Source organism: Ophidiomyces ophidiicola (genome assembly GCF_022830035.1).
Source record: "Ophidiomyces ophidiicola strain CBS 122913 chromosome Unknown scaffold_31, whole genome shotgun sequence".
NCBI lineage: Eukaryota > Fungi > Ascomycota > Eurotiomycetes > Onygenales > Onygenaceae > Ophidiomyces > Ophidiomyces ophidiicola.
Genome location: NW_026054671.1, coordinates 1 through 15,742, shown reverse-complemented (window position 1 = coordinate 15,742; position 15,742 = coordinate 1). Strand labels below are relative to the sequence as shown.

The window sequence follows — 15,742 nt, the reverse complement described above, 5'->3', positions numbered from 1 at the left end:
ATAACTGCGCAAATTCACCGACCACGCCTTTCCAAGCACGCGTCCTCTTCTGGAGGCTGGAGCGAAACACCCCCGGCGATGATCATCGGAGATGCAGAGGATGCAGTGCGACCTGATTGGCCGTGCTGCTTCAGTCGCACGTCGCCGCTACACTAGGGCAACCCGCCGAGCCAGCCTTTTGTCCACCAGAGTTGGTGGCACGCCGTGCCTGAGCGTGAAGGATGGATGGATCAACGGCCGGAGGTCCACTGAACCCCCCGGATTCCAGGGTGCAACGCTGTCCAGCAGCGCTCTCTCTCTTGGGTCTCCAGGCCCTGGCTCAGCAGCCACCGTGCTGGGTTAACATATCCCCGGAATCAAGGGCGGAAGAGACCCTGTTCCTGCTGCTGTATAGTTACGGACCTGGCTATATCCGCCAGGGCGACGCTGCAACCTACCACAGATAGTTACCTAACTTCGTGGGGGTGACAGGCACGCCGTACGACTACTACGTGTATGCCGACCTTTCGCACGGCGTAGAGCAGAACTCGGCCGGGAATGACGCTGCATGGGCAGAGACTCTTGGGGCCGCCTTCCCCATCGATCCACCGGCCCTTGAGACAGGCAACGGGCTGTTTTGTCTTCTTGTCTAAGGGCCGTGAGAGATCGTGTGGGGTTTCTCCAGACCACTAGGCTAATTGGCAGGAGCCAGACAAAGGATGCCGAACTCGTGGTGTCCATGGCGCCGTTGCCGGCCAGCGATCGTCTCCTCTCTGTGTTATTTGATGATCCTGGCGTCTGCGAGCACAGGGATGGTCGATAAGAACCTTTGTGTCTCCGTTTTTTCCAGGAAATTTTCCTTTTATGTTTCCCTTTGTGCTACCTTGCTTTTTTTAAGCTTCCCGCTCGATTTTTGTATACGGAGTACCCCAATGCTCTTCGCTACTAAGGGGCTTCTACCCATTTAACGATAAAGAAACGCGACTTTGCAGATATGGGCAGCAAGAATTATCTAGGGTTTCGAGGGACAAAGCTCAATATCGCAATCGGTGTGATTGCCGGGCTGGATTTCCTGTACGTGATACTGTGATAGGCTCCATTCCAGCGCATGCAGGTGAACTCCAGCTGACGCAAGCTTACAGACTTTTTGGTTATGATCAGTATGTCTTCATCTGGAATTTAATTGTTGAATTATACTTAATACTATGACTTAGAGGTGTTATGGGCGGTCTTTTGACCCTTCCATCATTTGCTACAACATTTCCTCAGATTGATACCCGAAAGGAAGCACAAGTCGGCCTCACTGCTCGCGAGAGGGACCATAGAGCGACAATTCAGGGTAACTGCATCTTGTAAATCTTATCATTGTATCAAAGAAACTTATCAATACGACAGGGATCTCCGTTGCTTCTTACAATGTTGGGTGTTTTTTGGGTGCCATCGCCTGCATATGGATCGGTGATATATTTGGAAGACGCAAAACTATCTTTTTTGGATGCTCCATTATGATCGTTGGTGCTATTTTACAGTGCGCCGCCTTCGATCTCTCGCAGTTTATTGTTGGGCGCGTTATCACGGGCCTTGGAAACGGACTGAATACATCGACGGTCCCAACTTGGCAATCAGAATGTTCCAAATCACATCGTCGTGGCCAACTAGTCATGATTGAAGGCGCCTTGATCACTGGTGGTATATGCATCAGTTATTGGCTGGATTTTGGCTTCTCGTTCCTCGAACCCAGCAGTATTTCATGGCGGTTCCCTATCGCGTTCCAGATAGTGTTTGCCGTCATTATCATGATGTTCATTTTGTCTTTGCCAGAATCGCCCCGATGGCTGATACTCAAGGGTCAGGAAGATGAAGCTATGCGTGTTTTGGGAGCCCTCAGTGACCTCGACGCTGACAACCCATATATCAGCACTGAATTCACTGCAATTAAAGAAACCGTCTTGGAAATGTCTAAGAGTGGATTCAAGGATCTCTTTCTTCGCAACAAAGACCGTCACCTGCACCGAGTCGTACTCGCATACGTCAACCAAGTGTTCCAGCAAATTTCTGGTATCAATCTCATCACTTATTATGCAGCTGCTATCTATGAGGGTAGCATTGGTCTGAACGGGTCCTTATCCCGAATCTTGGCTGCCTGCAACGGCACTGAGTATTTCCTTGTCTCATGGATTCCGGTTTTCATTATTGAAAAAGTCGGTCGTCGCCCACTGATGCTTTTCGGGGCGGTTGGGATGTCCTTCTCTATGGTTGTTCTAGCTATATCTACTAGTTTCGAGGGCCAGGCGAAGCCTGGTATTGTTGCGGCTGTTTTCCTATTTGTTTTCAATACGTTCTTTGCCATCGGCTGGCTTGGAATGACCTGGCTTTATCCTGCTGAGATAGTAGGTTACCCTTTCTTTCACCTTGGCGCTCCTACTATTGGAGATGCGGAAGTTAACATTCGCCTAGGTGCCTCTTCGTATTCGAGCTCCTGCCAATGCCCTGTCCACCTCTGCCAACTGGGCTTTCAACTTCATGGTGGTCATGATCACCCCAGTCTCCTTCAGTTCTATCAAATACAAAACCTACATCATCTTCGCAGTCATGTAAGGCGATTCACTCCGAATGGCCTTGTTAGCATGCTAATATATCCTGCAGCAACGCATTCATCATTCCAGTTGTTTACTTCTTCTACCCTGAAACGGCATACCGCTCTCTGGAAGAGATGGATACCATTTTCCAGAATACTGATTCTGTTTTCTCTGTTGTTCGTGTTGCTAGAGAGACTCCTCGCCGCTATGGTAAGCATGGCGAGCTTCTTGACTTCGAGGCGGGCGTTGAGCAATCGCGCGCTGCTGATGCAAGTGGTGCGAAGTCCGATACGACAGTAGAAGAAAAACCAAAGCAGGATACGACATAGCCATTGTCTTCTCCAATGTCTATTTCTTTTTAAGTTTGGTAAATCCAGTATTTTGTAGCGCTCACATTTTGAGACTAGTTTCCTTTCCTGTGTAGAAAGATGACATTAATATAATCTGTGATAAAAATACAAGTGTATTTCTCACTGGCAAATGGTTCAAAGTTCATTTGACGGCATTTCTTGAAACCTCTATCTGTGCAGAACATCTTGATAGGCTATCTAATCTGATCTCCCTCTAACGCGACGCAAACAGGCGCTCAAAAACAAGCAGAAGCAATTTTGATAAAGAGCAGAGGAAACAGTTATAGGCCTGGAACCCATCATGAGAAAGAGACACATTATGATAGTTTATAGGGAGCATATGCAGACTTTAAGCATCTGCTATTCTCCCGTCAAACTCATTAGAAACTCGTCTTCTAAGCTCTTAGATGTGAAACATGACCGGGTCAAATTAGGACACGAGCTGGAGATAAACGGTTTCATAATTTACCTAAAAATTGCCCCGGGCCAGGTACCTACTCCGGAGATAGTTTGATTGAAGCCTTATAAGCTCGCTGTCGTCACCGAACCGTGCTTAGTCATCCGCCAACCCCCAAGCTTGACAGCTTCAGGGCTACGCCGCTGAGCAGCACAGGACACCAGGCAGCTTCGATTCCAGATCTTCTTTTGCTGTCACGCATCTCCATTCCTCTTCGCACGCCATTCTTCACGTTCCTCTTTTCGGATTTGTGCTCTACGGTACGTACATATATAGGTACGGAGTATATTCATCCTAATTTGTTTCCGGAATGCGCTTGCCTGTTCTCACCAGCCACCTTTTCACCACAGACTCGCCACGAAGTGCAGCTACCACAGACTCCGGCGTTATCTCCTAAGCTCAAGATTAATCGCCCTTTCGCATTAGACTCAATTTCTTCAAGCGCGACCTGACGACAGCAAATACGCCCAAAACTACATACGCTTTCGAATCGAGTTGGGACGTGATATTTCAAAGATGGACTACTCAAATATTTTGTATGTGAAAACTCTGAATAAGGAAGATTACGGTCAAGGAGGCGACCGTCGGAAGAAGGCGCTCTGCCGAAATTTATTCAGGTCGAACGGTTTCTAACAACACAATCGCAGTCGTTTGGTCAATCTGGCCGTCGGTGTCATCATGGTTCTTGGAGGAATTTCACAATTCTTTGCCGACCCTAAATTGTGAGTTTCTGCGGTGGTTAATTAAGTCGTGGTGCACCAGCTTTGCGCGAGCTGGTCGGCCTACGCGAATAGATATTTTTGCTAACCTGATCCATCCAGCCGGAACATAATCATCGGCATTTACGTTATTATCTTCGGATTAGGTACGCTGATTGGCTTTCCGATACTATACGGATATATCGGGCTGACATTGACTTTGTTGCTTTTTGTAGCCACGGGCGGGCTTGAGCTTGTGCCGAATGTTCCGCCCCAGATCTCGCGACACGCCTCGTTTATGTTCTCGTTTATTGGCAGGGGCATTTGTAAGTGACCAAAATGCATCGACTACGGCGAATATTTATCTTACTTGGGATGATTAGTTTACGTTTTTGTGGGGTGCATTATCCTGGAGAACCATGTACTGCGCATCATCGCCGGCTCGATTGTGGGAATCGTGGGTGTTGGGTACGTTGCGCTCGAATTCATTCCATCTATCGAGCCCCCAGCGAACATGCGGGAGGCGGAGCCGGCCTGGGGAGCGGAGCAGATCTAGACTGGCGAATTCGTGACCGGGCTGCTACTACTACGCCAGCGGCCCCGGCCCTAGACGGCGTCCCCCACACTGCAGCCCTTCGATCGACATCCTGGGGTAGCCAGAGCCTGCCGTTCAGGCGCCTCCAGCCCTGGTACTGGCCGCTACGCTTTTTTTCCTGGAGAGACATCCGTGGTGTTTGAGTGTATACTTGGAAATAAATTGCCCTCGGCTTCTTTCGTGTTGTACTTTAAATGCATCATCGATTCCGCGCTTTTCCTCTTACGGCTAGCCCGTAGTCCCCGGCCCACAGGCCAATAGGCAGTCCGCCAGACATGCTGACGCACCCACCGTGGCCAATCAGCGACGCTGGATTGCAGATTGGCAATCTCGCATGACGCGCCACGCCGGAAGCAGCCTAGCGCCGCCCACCGGGCTTGACGCCGCGGGTTATCAGATGGCGCTTCAGCCGCAGCAGCAGGCGAGAAACAGGCGGAGGCAGCAAGATTTGTAGGTAGCGAGCAGCAGAGTAGCACGGCGAAGCCGCGGGCAGCTGGCCGCAGCCGAGAGAGACACCCCCGCCTGAAGAGCCTGAGCGCCGTGGGGGCGCACGCGGAAAAAAGCACGGCGGAGAACGTGTCGCCTGCACCAAGAGATAAGATAATCACGAAGTAAATCAGCATCGGATCAACTCCCGACAAGGATCCGCCGCGTTGCAGCCCTTTTTCCAGCCGGGGGGTTCGCGCTCGCATGCCTCGCTGCGCTGCTTGACTCGACTCGCTGCTGTACCCAGATCCTTCAGTCTGCCACCGCTGCTCCGTCTTGTTCTCGCGTCAGTCCACTCTACCGCCCCCTGAAGCCTGGAGCCTGGCAAACGATCTTCATCGACTCTCTGGAACCGTTCCGTGCCGAGCAGGCCTGGTGTCGCTTGAAGCCTTTTTTTTCTTCTGCCACTAAACCCTCCGCTGGTTTTGTTTTTTCCCGTTGTGCTCCAGATCGCTCCAGGTGGGTGAGCTTGTGCCTCCAAATCCGGCCCCTGTCGTCCTCGATCCTTTGTTTGCCTTTCACGTCCTCTTTTTCATCGGCTTAATTATCTGGCTTTTAGACTGCTCACTCGACTGCGACGCCTGTCATAGCCTGGCCTCTCGCCGATCCCCGTCCTTGCAGGCTTCCTCTGAAAATCACACCGCTTGCCCCCGACTTCTGCAGCGCTTATCACTGTACTCCATAGTTCGACTCCTCAACAGTTGGTCCTTGGCTTCCTCCAATCCTCCATTCCCTTCCACGTCACGCTTTGGTGTCGACACCCTCGAAACCCACTCTGTTGCTGGGCTCAGACCCAGTGATCCGACAGAGTTGAAGCCCGGTGTTTTTCTTGCTCCGATTCTCGATCCCATACCTGCCATCTCGCGGACTGCAGCCTTGGCTCTGTCGATAGTCGGGCATCATAACGCCTGGGCGCTGACCTTGATAATCCTACTCCAACCAGACCTTCCCCTGTTGAGCATCTCGGCTCTTGTTTGCTTGGAATCTCCGAAAGAACGAGTTCTTGCCGATAAAGCGAGCGTTGCAGGGGCTCAGCCTTACTTGCCTCAATGGACGTTATCAGGAACCCCCCTTCCGCGAACACCATCATGCGGCACCCATCTGCCGAAGATCTTGATGCCGCACACCAGCTCGTATCCTCTGCTCGCGGAGGGAGGGACCACATACCTGATTATGCTGGTTCGGGAACCATGGCGAGGTCAGAAGGTAGCGAGATCGAACGTGCTCCCAGTGCAGGCAGCGCAGGGAGAGAGCAGCAAATGTTGACCGCTCCCAGCGATGACAATTTATCTGATGCCCAGCGCCAATCTCCAAAACCACAGGGCAAAAATCAAATCTTTCTGGGTAATTCTTGCGTGTATGCAGCCAATTCTCACCCAACTAGTCCTACGTAGTTTTGATATTAACCCAGTCTTTCTTCTAGAAACTGTGGAACTAAAAGAACGCCGCTCTGGCGCAGAGCACCCAACGGATCGACGATATGCAACGCCTGTGGTCTTTATTTAAAAGCCCGAAATACTGATCGCCCTACGAACCGAAACCGTGCTCCCGCTACCGCTACCAACGGACCCAACTCTCAACTCAACGCCAACTCCAGAACCAGTTCGTCTCCAGCTGCAGAAGGGTGCCCTGGTAGACAATCTCTAGTCTCAAGTGATGGGAAAGAATCAGCTGGAACATGCCCTGGTGGTGGAAATTGCAATGGCACAGGAGGTGCTGTCGGCTGCGATGGCTGCCCCGCCTACAACAATCGTGTATACAAATCCACCATACGTCCCGCCGTAAGACACGTTTCGAGGACGCCTTCGCAGATTGCTGGCCAAGCAGGAAACATAAACCAACAAACGAGCGACCCAGCGGAGGCGCCCGGACAAGATCCTGGCCTGCCCACTGCCTGCCAGAATTGCGGCACCACAATCACTCCCTTATGGAGGCGAGATGACCAGGGTCATCCCATTTGCAATGCTTGTGGTATATAAAATATCCTCCGTTTCTTTTCCTTGATGGCTCACTTTTCTCTTTCTAGGTCTCTATTCTCGGCTTCATGGCAGTGCGCGACCAGTCAATATGAAAAAGTCGGTTATCAAACGGAGGAAACGAGTTGTTCCCGCTCTTAGGGATCGATCACCAACCGCCGGCTCATCCCACGATTCATCAGTCTCTCCCGAAATGTCAACCGCCTCTTTATCAAGTCAGTTTGAAGGAAGCAGGTTCTCACACCCTGAGCAGGCACATCCGTTTATCTTGGGGGAACTGTCGCCTCGAATGCTCGCTGCATACCAATCGCAAAACAACACTCCTCCCGCTATTGATTTCACTGGGTATAATTCAAAATCTGCGCCCCTTCCCCATTACGGGCCTCCGCAAACAGAGTATTTAAGCGTCGATCGACAGGCACCAAACAATGTGGCTTCTAAAAAGCGTTCCTTCGAAGATGCCCATTTACTCGATACTTCTTCTAACAACTCTACTCAATCATCTTCTGCTCATCTCCCACCCATGAAACATCCAGCACTCTCTTCCGTGTCTCAATCCGGCCGCTTAAGCTCTATCTCATCCCTTCTCAATCATGCTGAGCAACCCTACGACCAATCTCATATCGACCCATCCCTTGGTACATCTGCTCCGAGAAGACATCAAGCACCGTCTCCCTACCCTCAAGCGCCAACCTCCTTACCACCATCCTCGTCAACAAATATCGCCCCTGCACCTCCTTTAGGACCTGCAGCAATCTCGGAAGAAGCGCTCAAAGCAGAACGGCGAGCTCAACTTCAAAGAGAAGCTGAGAATATGCGCGAGGCCCTTCGGGCTAAAGAGAGAGAGTTGGCGTCCTTGGAGCCGTAGCAGCTTACTCTTCTTTAAGTCATTCTTATTGTCTTTTGTTTTCATCCGCTTTGATCATTCAGCGCCACATTTGACTTGTTCCAATATTTCTCGTTTCTGGTATTCCATTGAACTACTATGATTAATATCTTCGGTGTTTTTGTGGTTTGAATGGGTTCTTGACAACAGGCCTCTACTGGGACGGAAATGGAGAAAGGAGGAAGCGGCCTTTTGTCATCAAGTTTTTAACTTTCTATTTACATTTATGTTTCTTGCATCAGCCTCTAACACAATCACCCTTTCCTCTGAACAGGCTGTGAACCCTAAGTTTCGCGGGATTTTCTCTTCTCGTAGCCTTAATAACATTGATAATATGCCACAATTTGCTCGATATAAAAAATTCTATAGCACTATAGCCGCAACTCTATTCTAGTTTATGCACATCACATGAACAGTAGGCCGTTGATAATCCAATCAACCAACCACCACCCACTGAACTTCGTCGAAATAATTACCGAGGAATTTATATAGCGTTATATGTAAGTCGTTAGCCCGGCAGTGGCGATATAAAGGGGTATATTAAGCAATGAATAACAGCGAACATCACTATGCGGTGTCTGAAATACTGAGAGAGGATGCCGATCTTCGCACCCTGGGCCTAATTAACGGCGCACTCGACCCGCGCATATAACTAAACCTTGTTGGAGTGTCATCACTTCCCAACCAGCCGGTAACTATCAGCCATGGGCTGGTTAAATAGGCTCTCGGGTGTCCAGGATCCGGCCACGGCTCTATATCACAATGGCCATTTTGATCTTTCTGCCATGTACCATTCGGAGTGTAGAATTGACAAACGCGTCCCCGCAGAGCTTGCATCAATGCATGGCCACGAAACCTGGACAGGATGCTCTTATCGCCTTTGAAAAGAACCGGATCAACGTACGTGAGAGCTTGCCGCATCATGGCCCCGGCTCGTGATATGTCATGCATCCAGGGTTTGGGAGAACTGGTGATGACAACAAGAGATACTTCTGGGGGAGTATGACTGCGTTCCGAGACGGGTCGGCCTAGCCAATTGAAATGGTGTATCCCAGGGTCGCGCGCCATGCACCGCTGTTGCCATAATATCTCGTCTCCAGCAGCGCAAGATAGAGGTAGGATATCGGCAGGCTGCCCGTCATGTGAAAGTCCCGTACTGTCATCGGTGAAGATTGTTTCGTACTCAAGAAACATCGCTGCTGTCACCGAATCCGTGACTGGATTTGACAGGGCAGTAATGGGTAACACGACGGTCGGAGGCACAGGGCCTGGGTCACAACTCATGTCAGTGTTTGTCATGTTATGTTCCAGGAGAGCTACTGAAGAGACTTCACCATTCCTCTTGGTGTCTGTCTGTTGCATGAAGTCTAGAGCATGGTCTTGCTCATTCCGAGACTCCGACTCCACAAGCATGGGGTCCGTGAAGATTTCATCGCCCCAGTCAAATTGGTCTAGCTTCAGTAGCTCTGCGACTTCTTCTTCACTCAGGGCAGCCTGCAGAGAGCGGTCACTATGACAGGGCAGTGTTTCGTTGAATTGACATACCTCCGCGAGACCCACGCCACGGCTGCTCTCCTGCACCTGTGCACTCTTCGTTCCGTCCTCGAAGCGCTGAACACCGACTGGAACGGAAAAACAGTGCTCAACCAGGAAAACGGCTACATCCGGCAGCCACCTGGCAAAGAATGGAGATGCATCCCGAGGTGGCTGCCGGAGCGGGACAATGAAGGTGGCGCTGGAGCTGCGGAGCAGCTCTGTCGGGCTCTGAAGGGCGGCGTTGATGAGAAAGAATGGGCCAGGAGTGTCGGAGGTGACGATGGCTGAATAAAGCCGAGAGCCATGCTCCTGCTGCGACAGCCGCTGCGGGTAGCTGATATGGGAAAGGGCGTTGCAAGGAAGGTGTCGGTTGGGGCGGGTGGCATCTTCCTGCAGAGTGCGATGGATGAGTGGCTCCCAGCGAATGTGGCCGCCAGTCAACGATTGTGATGGCATTTTGAGGTCGTTTATATTTAGGAGTTTATATCCAGCCACAAAGGCTCCAGGTAGTCGATAAGATCGAGTAAGGATTTGATATTGTTGAAGCACTGAGAAATGACAGACAGAATGAAGTGGACGGAAAAGAATTTCCGGGTCCTGGTAGTCAAGAAGGGAACGACTCAAAAAAGACTTCCATGCCAACCAAGAAACAGCTCATTGACAGCAAGAACCGGGTATGACAACATATATCCTCAGAACGGAATAAATCACTGATAGTGAAATTTTGGGAGGCGGTTTCTGCATAGGCATAGCGGGCTAACTATGTCAAAGGAGCTCATTGTCCACTTAATATATAAATCAACAAGCAGGCCTTTGAGGGTGGCACCAAGTGACTCTGTAAGATGGGACCGTGAATATCTAACAACACAGACTATTCATGGGATCTGACCGACTTTTGAGGTTTTTAAAAAAGTATTCAATGATGGAGCATATTCACTGCCAAAACAAGTACCTTCAGCGTTATGCATCAAGATAGGCTAGAAAGGTTTCCAAAAAGAAAAAAAAAACACCTGATTGAAAAAAAGAAACCTGGGAAAACAAATTTCATTCAGCAAGGCAGAAAACAGAGTTTGCACAACAAATGAAGGCATTTCCGGCTTCTCCACAGCTGAATTTGGGTATCTGGGGTACTGGTGAAAGACCAGGCAAACAAGCAGCCAATACGGAGTACTGCCATAACCAGGGTAGGAGGAGAGGTTGTGGGGAAACTCTCCATTATTAGCTGGTATTTTCACCACACAAAGCTGAGATCAAAAAGGCACGGCTAGCTCTACTTGAGGCCCCAGGCACCGTTATGATACAGCAGGATGTTTGCGTCACTGCACGGACGTCACGGCCCCTGTAGGACATTGTTTGCAATCTTTTTCTTTACCAGTAGTGGGGGCGAGGAAGACACAATAGCTGAGACTTGAGGGTATCATTTCCACAACTAGTTAGCTTGAGAGGTATGTGTGGTTGTGAGATGTTGGAGGTACAAAAATGACAAGATGGCGATTATCTACGGAGTAGTTAACTATCACAGGCTACCATCGGTTAGAACGGGCCGCGATGGGCCTTGGGGGTGTGGGGGTAAGAGCATCGCCAAACATCCCCCCCAACACCCACCATTCACACCTACAAGCGCTGCAACAGGCCATTGGTCCCCTTCTTCCTTCTTTTCCCGTCGTGCATATCACACATGCGTTGTTTTCACACCTGCAGAAGACTCCTCGGAAACGTCAGCCGGTATACGAACATCTCTAGCCCCGCCCATTCATTCTATCTACGCCTTCTACTTCAGAACAACAACCGGACGACCCGTCGGATCCTCCAGCAGGCATACGCGCGGAGAACAATGGCGACGGCTATGGGGAAGCGCCTGGAAGGCAAGACCATCGTGGTGACGGGCGCGTCGTCGGGGATCGGGCGGAGCACGGCCCTCGAATTCGCGCGCACTTCGCCGAACGATCTTAGGCTGATCCTCACGGCCCGGAGACTTGATTCGTTGAACAAGGTTGCCGAAGACATCAAGGCCGAAGTCGGCGCCGGCGTCAAGGTGTTGCCGTATCAATTGGATGTGAGCAAGCCGGAGGAGATCGACCGCTTCGTGAGCTCGTTGCCGGCGGAATTCCGGGAGATTGATGTTCTGGTAAACAACGCGTGAGTCTGTCTGCTAGTTACATTCTACGTTCGCGGTTCTCTCTCAATGGAGAGCTAATGGGGTCTTGTTGGGGCTGCTTGTAGAGGTCTTGTCAAAGGCGTTGCGCAGGCGCCAGATATCAACCGGGACGATATCAAAGTGATGTTCGATACCAATGTCACCGGCTTAATAAATATGACACAGGCAATCCTTCCGATTTTCAAGAAGCGACCCGACGGCGGGCGAGGGGACATCATCAACATTGGAAGTATTGCCGGCATCGAGGCTTACGCGGGTGGCAGCATATATTGTGCGACGAAGGCCGCCGTGCGCAGTTTCACGAGTGCCCTCAGGAAGGAGCTGATCGCAACGAGAATCCGGGTCGTTGAAATTGACCCTGGTCAGGTGGAGACGGTAAGGATAAGAATAACGAGCCCCGAGAAGAAACCGAGAGTATGTCCGCTGATCACAATTTTGTCCTATTTATTATCATTATAGGAATTCTCCGTGGTTAGATTTTATGGGGACAAATCAAAGGCGGATGCTGTCTACGCGTGAGTAAAGAATAGTGCTTCTTGCTGTGGCAGACGGCTCTGACCAGATATGCCTTGTTGGCAGTGGATGCGAACCTTTGACGCCAGATGACATCGCCGAAGTTGTTGTATTCACGGCGGGTCGGCGCGAAAACGTCGTGGTCGCAGAGACCGTCCTGTTCCCTCAGCACCAGGTAAGCGGCCGCTCAGACCTCCCAGCAAAAGGGTTTCGGGGATGGGGGTAGTTATATTAATACAAAAGGGCGCTAGGCTTCCCCGACTGCGGTGCACCGGCGGTCATAGAGCTGGTCCACGTGGAGAGATGAAGATCGGCTTAGGGTGGTGCATATGGTTTTGTAAAGAAGTACGGAGTAATCAGAGACTAAGACCGCAATTAACTAGATCTGACTCGGAGATGCAGGCCAGCTGTGGGGATGTAGTTAGTTGACGACGCACTCGGCCGCCGTAGGGATACGCAAGATGATGTATGTCTGTGTGGATGTGCATGCGCACCCCATAAGGATCGTAGCTCGTAGGGCCGTGTGTACTCCGTCTGGGACGTTTGGAGCATACGAATTAGTTAGTTGGTTAGTTACACGGCGAGCGGGCCAGCTAACTAGCTAGGTAGCGGGCTCGGCCGGGGGCAATTGGAAACAGAGAGCATCAGTGTCTCAGGATGGAACTTGGCTCTCAAGGCCACGGGCATTTTAGCGGGGGGGCTTGTCGTTTCCACATCGCTTGGACGACGGCCACAGCCCCTATCAGGTGATTGTTCGCATATGCAGGTCATTTCACAATCCCCAGGATTGGCTCTGCATATCGGCAGCCTGAGAGAGAGAGTATTATTATTGAGTGTCTTGCCATGTGCTCGCAGCTCGTCCAGCAAACAGATACAAAGTGCGGAGTTGCTCCATAGTTCGTACCGAGGAACGGTCGCCAGGCTGGCTGTAGTAGTATGGATAAATGAGAAGTGCAGCGCGAGACGACTGTTGATCGCAATTCGACGGTCAAGACGATCGCAGCCATGGCGAAGGCGAAAAAGCATGCAGGAAATTCTTGCTTTGCAGATTCTCCATGGCCCGATCGATGATGGACGTAGAAGCAGCTCTCCTCCTCGGGCTGGGGAACGAGGGGGGCTGAGGTAGACTAGAGATCATCAAACGCCGAATGGCGTAGTTTTAACTACCGTCCGCGTCTCAAGCAGGGCGGTCGTCGAAGGAGGGGTTGGTTTGACGTCGGTCGTATACTTCGTCGATACGGGCGCTGTATACCGATGCACGCCCAGGCCGTGGCGATTCTTCCCACAACAGCGTGCGTCGTTGTCTTCAGGGCGCGCGGGCAGGGATTGTTCCCTGCCACGGGCGGCGCCCTGTGCTGGTGGGCTCAGTCCGCGGGGAGTACATACGCAACTACTAACTAAGTACTGCACGTCTCTTCTGGTATTCTTCATCCTCCAGCTGGTTTGTGGTCGGCGGCGGGGCCTGGCGGGCTTGGGCGCCCGGTTCTCGGGATGGGCACACCCGCCCTCCATCGGCATCAAGGCGGTGGTGGAAGCGTTCTGGAAGCGAGCGGCGGCAAACAATTTGTCTGTCTGTCGGTCTGCGTGCTGGGCGGGCTCTAGGCAGGACAGGTATCGCTACGCACCCGCAATCAAGCCTTGGGATGGGGGACCCGCGCGATCGAGCAAGGCACACGCGTCCACGGCTAAGTAGCGCAGCTACAGGGCTGGCGGTGCAGCGCGGAGCAAAGGAGGAGGGGAGGAGGAGGAGGAGGAGGAGGGCGTCTGGTCTTCGCGAGCCTTTGCACCGGGCGAGGGTTAAGGTTGACGGCGGTCGCTTGGGCGAAGCGGAAGCGTGTGGACGGCGAGTGTTTAGCTGATGGCGACGAGCTCTGGCCGGCTGCTGGGTGGCTGCCTAGGCTTGCCGAACCGCCGCCCGCCAGCTGGCTCGCCCGTCCGCTCGTTTGCTCGCAGGCTCTCCTTTTCGCGCCCGCGATCCCCTTTTGCCGCCTGTGCTGGCTCGCCATCGCCGTGCTGCGCAACGCGACCACGACGGCGCGCACGCCGTAGCCAGCCAGCTAACTAAGTGGTTAGTTATGCTCGTAGCCCACCAGCCAGCAACTATGTAACCAACCAGGCCGTCGTAGACTCGCGCAGTCGCTGGGTAGACGCAGCCCCTGACAGCCCGTCCGAGCGCGGGTTTAGCGCCGCCAGCCAGCCGTCGGTTGAGAGAGTCGCCCGCCAAGCCGTCACCCCCCCCCCCCCCCAAGCAAGCAAAGCAACGCAAAGCAAACCATTCCCATTCCAATCCCCAACCGCCCTTCTCTCGTCCTTCCCGCCCCCCTCTTGCCGCCCTCGTCCTGCTCTCTCCAATTGCTCTGCCTATCTCTGCTGTCGAGACGCTCTCCTCCGCCGTCTCTCTCTTTCTCTCTTTCTCTGTCTGTCTGTCTATCTGCCCCCCTGTGTCGCCGTCGTCCGCGCTCGCTGCGTTGCTGCCCGTCCCGTCCCGTCCGGAACCATGACTTCCACGTCCAAGGTGCGTTCTGCTCTGCGGCCTCTGTCGCCCGGCCTGCCTGCCTCCGTGCTTGGCTGATGCCCGCCTGCGTCTAGTTTCTGCGTGAATACAAGCTGGTCGTCGTGGGCGGTGGTGGTGTCGGCAAGTCGTGTTTGACCATACAGCTCATCCAAAGCCACTTCATCGACGAGTATGACCCGACCATTGAAGGTAATCGCCCGCACCACGCGCCCTCCCCTGCCCGTGTCTGCATGCTGACCTGCCGCCCGCCCGGTTGACAGATTCGTACCGCAAGCAGTGTGTCATCGACGACGAGGTCGCCTTATTAGACGTCCTCGATACCGCCGGCCAGGAGGAGTATTCCGCCATGCGCGAACAGTACATGCGCACCGGCGAGGGCTTCCTACTCGTCTACTCCATCACCTCGCGCCAGTCGTTCGAAGAGATCATGACCTACCAGCAACAAATACTGCGCGTCAAGGACAAGGACTACTTCCCCATGATCGTCGTCGGCAACAAGTGCGATCTAGAAAAGGAGCGCGCCGTGTCCCAACAAGGTAAGATTCGCGCCGCTCGCCTCCCATGGCGTTTCCTTAACCTTCCCCCATTTTGCATGCAAACTAACGCCGCTTCGCCATGCAGAGGGCGAGGCGCTGGCACGCGACTTCGGCTGCAAGTTCATCGAGACCTCCGCCAAATCCCGCGTCAACGTCGAGGACGCTTTCTACGATATCGTGCGCGAGATCCGCCGCTACAACAAGGAGATGTCTTCCTATTCGTCTGGCGGCGGCTACGGCGCCCGCTCGCCCGAAGGCAAGATGGAGGTCGACGACCGCGGCGAGAGCAGCGGATGCTGCGGAAAATGCGTGATCATGTAAAATGAAAGAAAGAGAGAAAAAAAAAAAAAAAAAAAAAAAAAAAAAACCCACCCCCGCCTCATAAAAAAAAAAAAAAAAAAAGGAAACAAAACCCAACGGTGGGAGAGTAGGGAGGGCCCCCACCCACCGCTCAGAGCGAGACGCCGGTCGTGCTCGG

At 52.5% G+C, this 15,742-nt stretch overlaps 6 protein-coding genes across 6 annotated transcripts; 5 read left to right on the top strand and 1 right to left on the bottom strand.

Moving 5' to 3' along the window:
- Positions 1 to 973: 973 nt before the first annotated feature.
- LOZ57_005686 (uncharacterized protein) lies at positions 974 to 2,887 on the top strand (the record flags this gene model as incomplete). The annotated part of the gene is made up of 6 exons (XM_049254713.1): positions 974 to 1,053; positions 1,122 to 1,139; positions 1,194 to 1,318; positions 1,375 to 2,369; positions 2,437 to 2,573; positions 2,626 to 2,887. The coding sequence occupies 6 exons, from the start codon at positions 974 to 976 to the stop codon at positions 2,885 to 2,887; spliced, it is 1,617 nt and encodes a 538-aa protein (XP_049106230.1).
- A 994-nt stretch (positions 2,888 to 3,881) lies between these two features.
- LOZ57_005685 (uncharacterized protein) lies at positions 3,882 to 4,619 on the top strand (the record flags this gene model as incomplete). Its single annotated transcript, XM_049254712.1, has 5 exons — positions 3,882 to 3,901; positions 4,013 to 4,087; positions 4,187 to 4,230; positions 4,300 to 4,389; positions 4,447 to 4,619. 5 exons carry the CDS (start codon positions 3,882 to 3,884, stop codon positions 4,617 to 4,619), a joined length of 402 nt encoding a protein of 133 aa, XP_049106229.1.
- Positions 4,620 to 6,193: 1,574 nt separating this feature from the next.
- On the top strand, positions 6,194 to 7,988 carry SFU1 (GATA type transcriptional activator of nitrogen-regulated proteins; the record flags this gene model as incomplete). The annotated part of the gene is made up of 3 exons (XM_049254711.1): positions 6,194 to 6,501; positions 6,568 to 7,115; positions 7,171 to 7,988. The coding sequence occupies 3 exons, from the start codon at positions 6,194 to 6,196 to the stop codon at positions 7,986 to 7,988; spliced, it is 1,674 nt and encodes a 557-aa protein (XP_049106228.1).
- A 585-nt stretch (positions 7,989 to 8,573) lies between these two features.
- LOZ57_005683 (uncharacterized protein) lies at positions 8,574 to 9,998 on the bottom strand (the record flags this gene model as incomplete). The annotated part of the gene is made up of 1 exon (XM_049254710.1): positions 8,574 to 9,998. One exon carries the CDS (start codon positions 9,996 to 9,998, stop codon positions 8,574 to 8,576), a length of 1,425 nt encoding a protein of 474 aa, XP_049106227.1.
- A 1,378-nt stretch (positions 9,999 to 11,376) lies between these two features.
- LOZ57_005682 (uncharacterized protein) lies at positions 11,377 to 12,439 on the top strand (the record flags this gene model as incomplete). The annotated part of the gene is made up of 4 exons (XM_049254709.1): positions 11,377 to 11,681; positions 11,766 to 12,075; positions 12,160 to 12,215; positions 12,280 to 12,439. The coding sequence occupies 4 exons, from the start codon at positions 11,377 to 11,379 to the stop codon at positions 12,437 to 12,439; spliced, it is 831 nt and encodes a 276-aa protein (XP_049106226.1).
- Positions 12,440 to 14,710: 2,271 nt separating this feature from the next.
- On the top strand, positions 14,711 to 15,585 carry ras1 (the record flags this gene model as incomplete). The annotated part of the gene is made up of 4 exons (XM_049254708.1): positions 14,711 to 14,728; positions 14,803 to 14,917; positions 14,989 to 15,264; positions 15,350 to 15,585. The coding sequence occupies 4 exons, from the start codon at positions 14,711 to 14,713 to the stop codon at positions 15,583 to 15,585; spliced, it is 645 nt and encodes a 214-aa protein (XP_049106225.1).
- Positions 15,586 to 15,742: the final 157 nt, after the last annotated feature.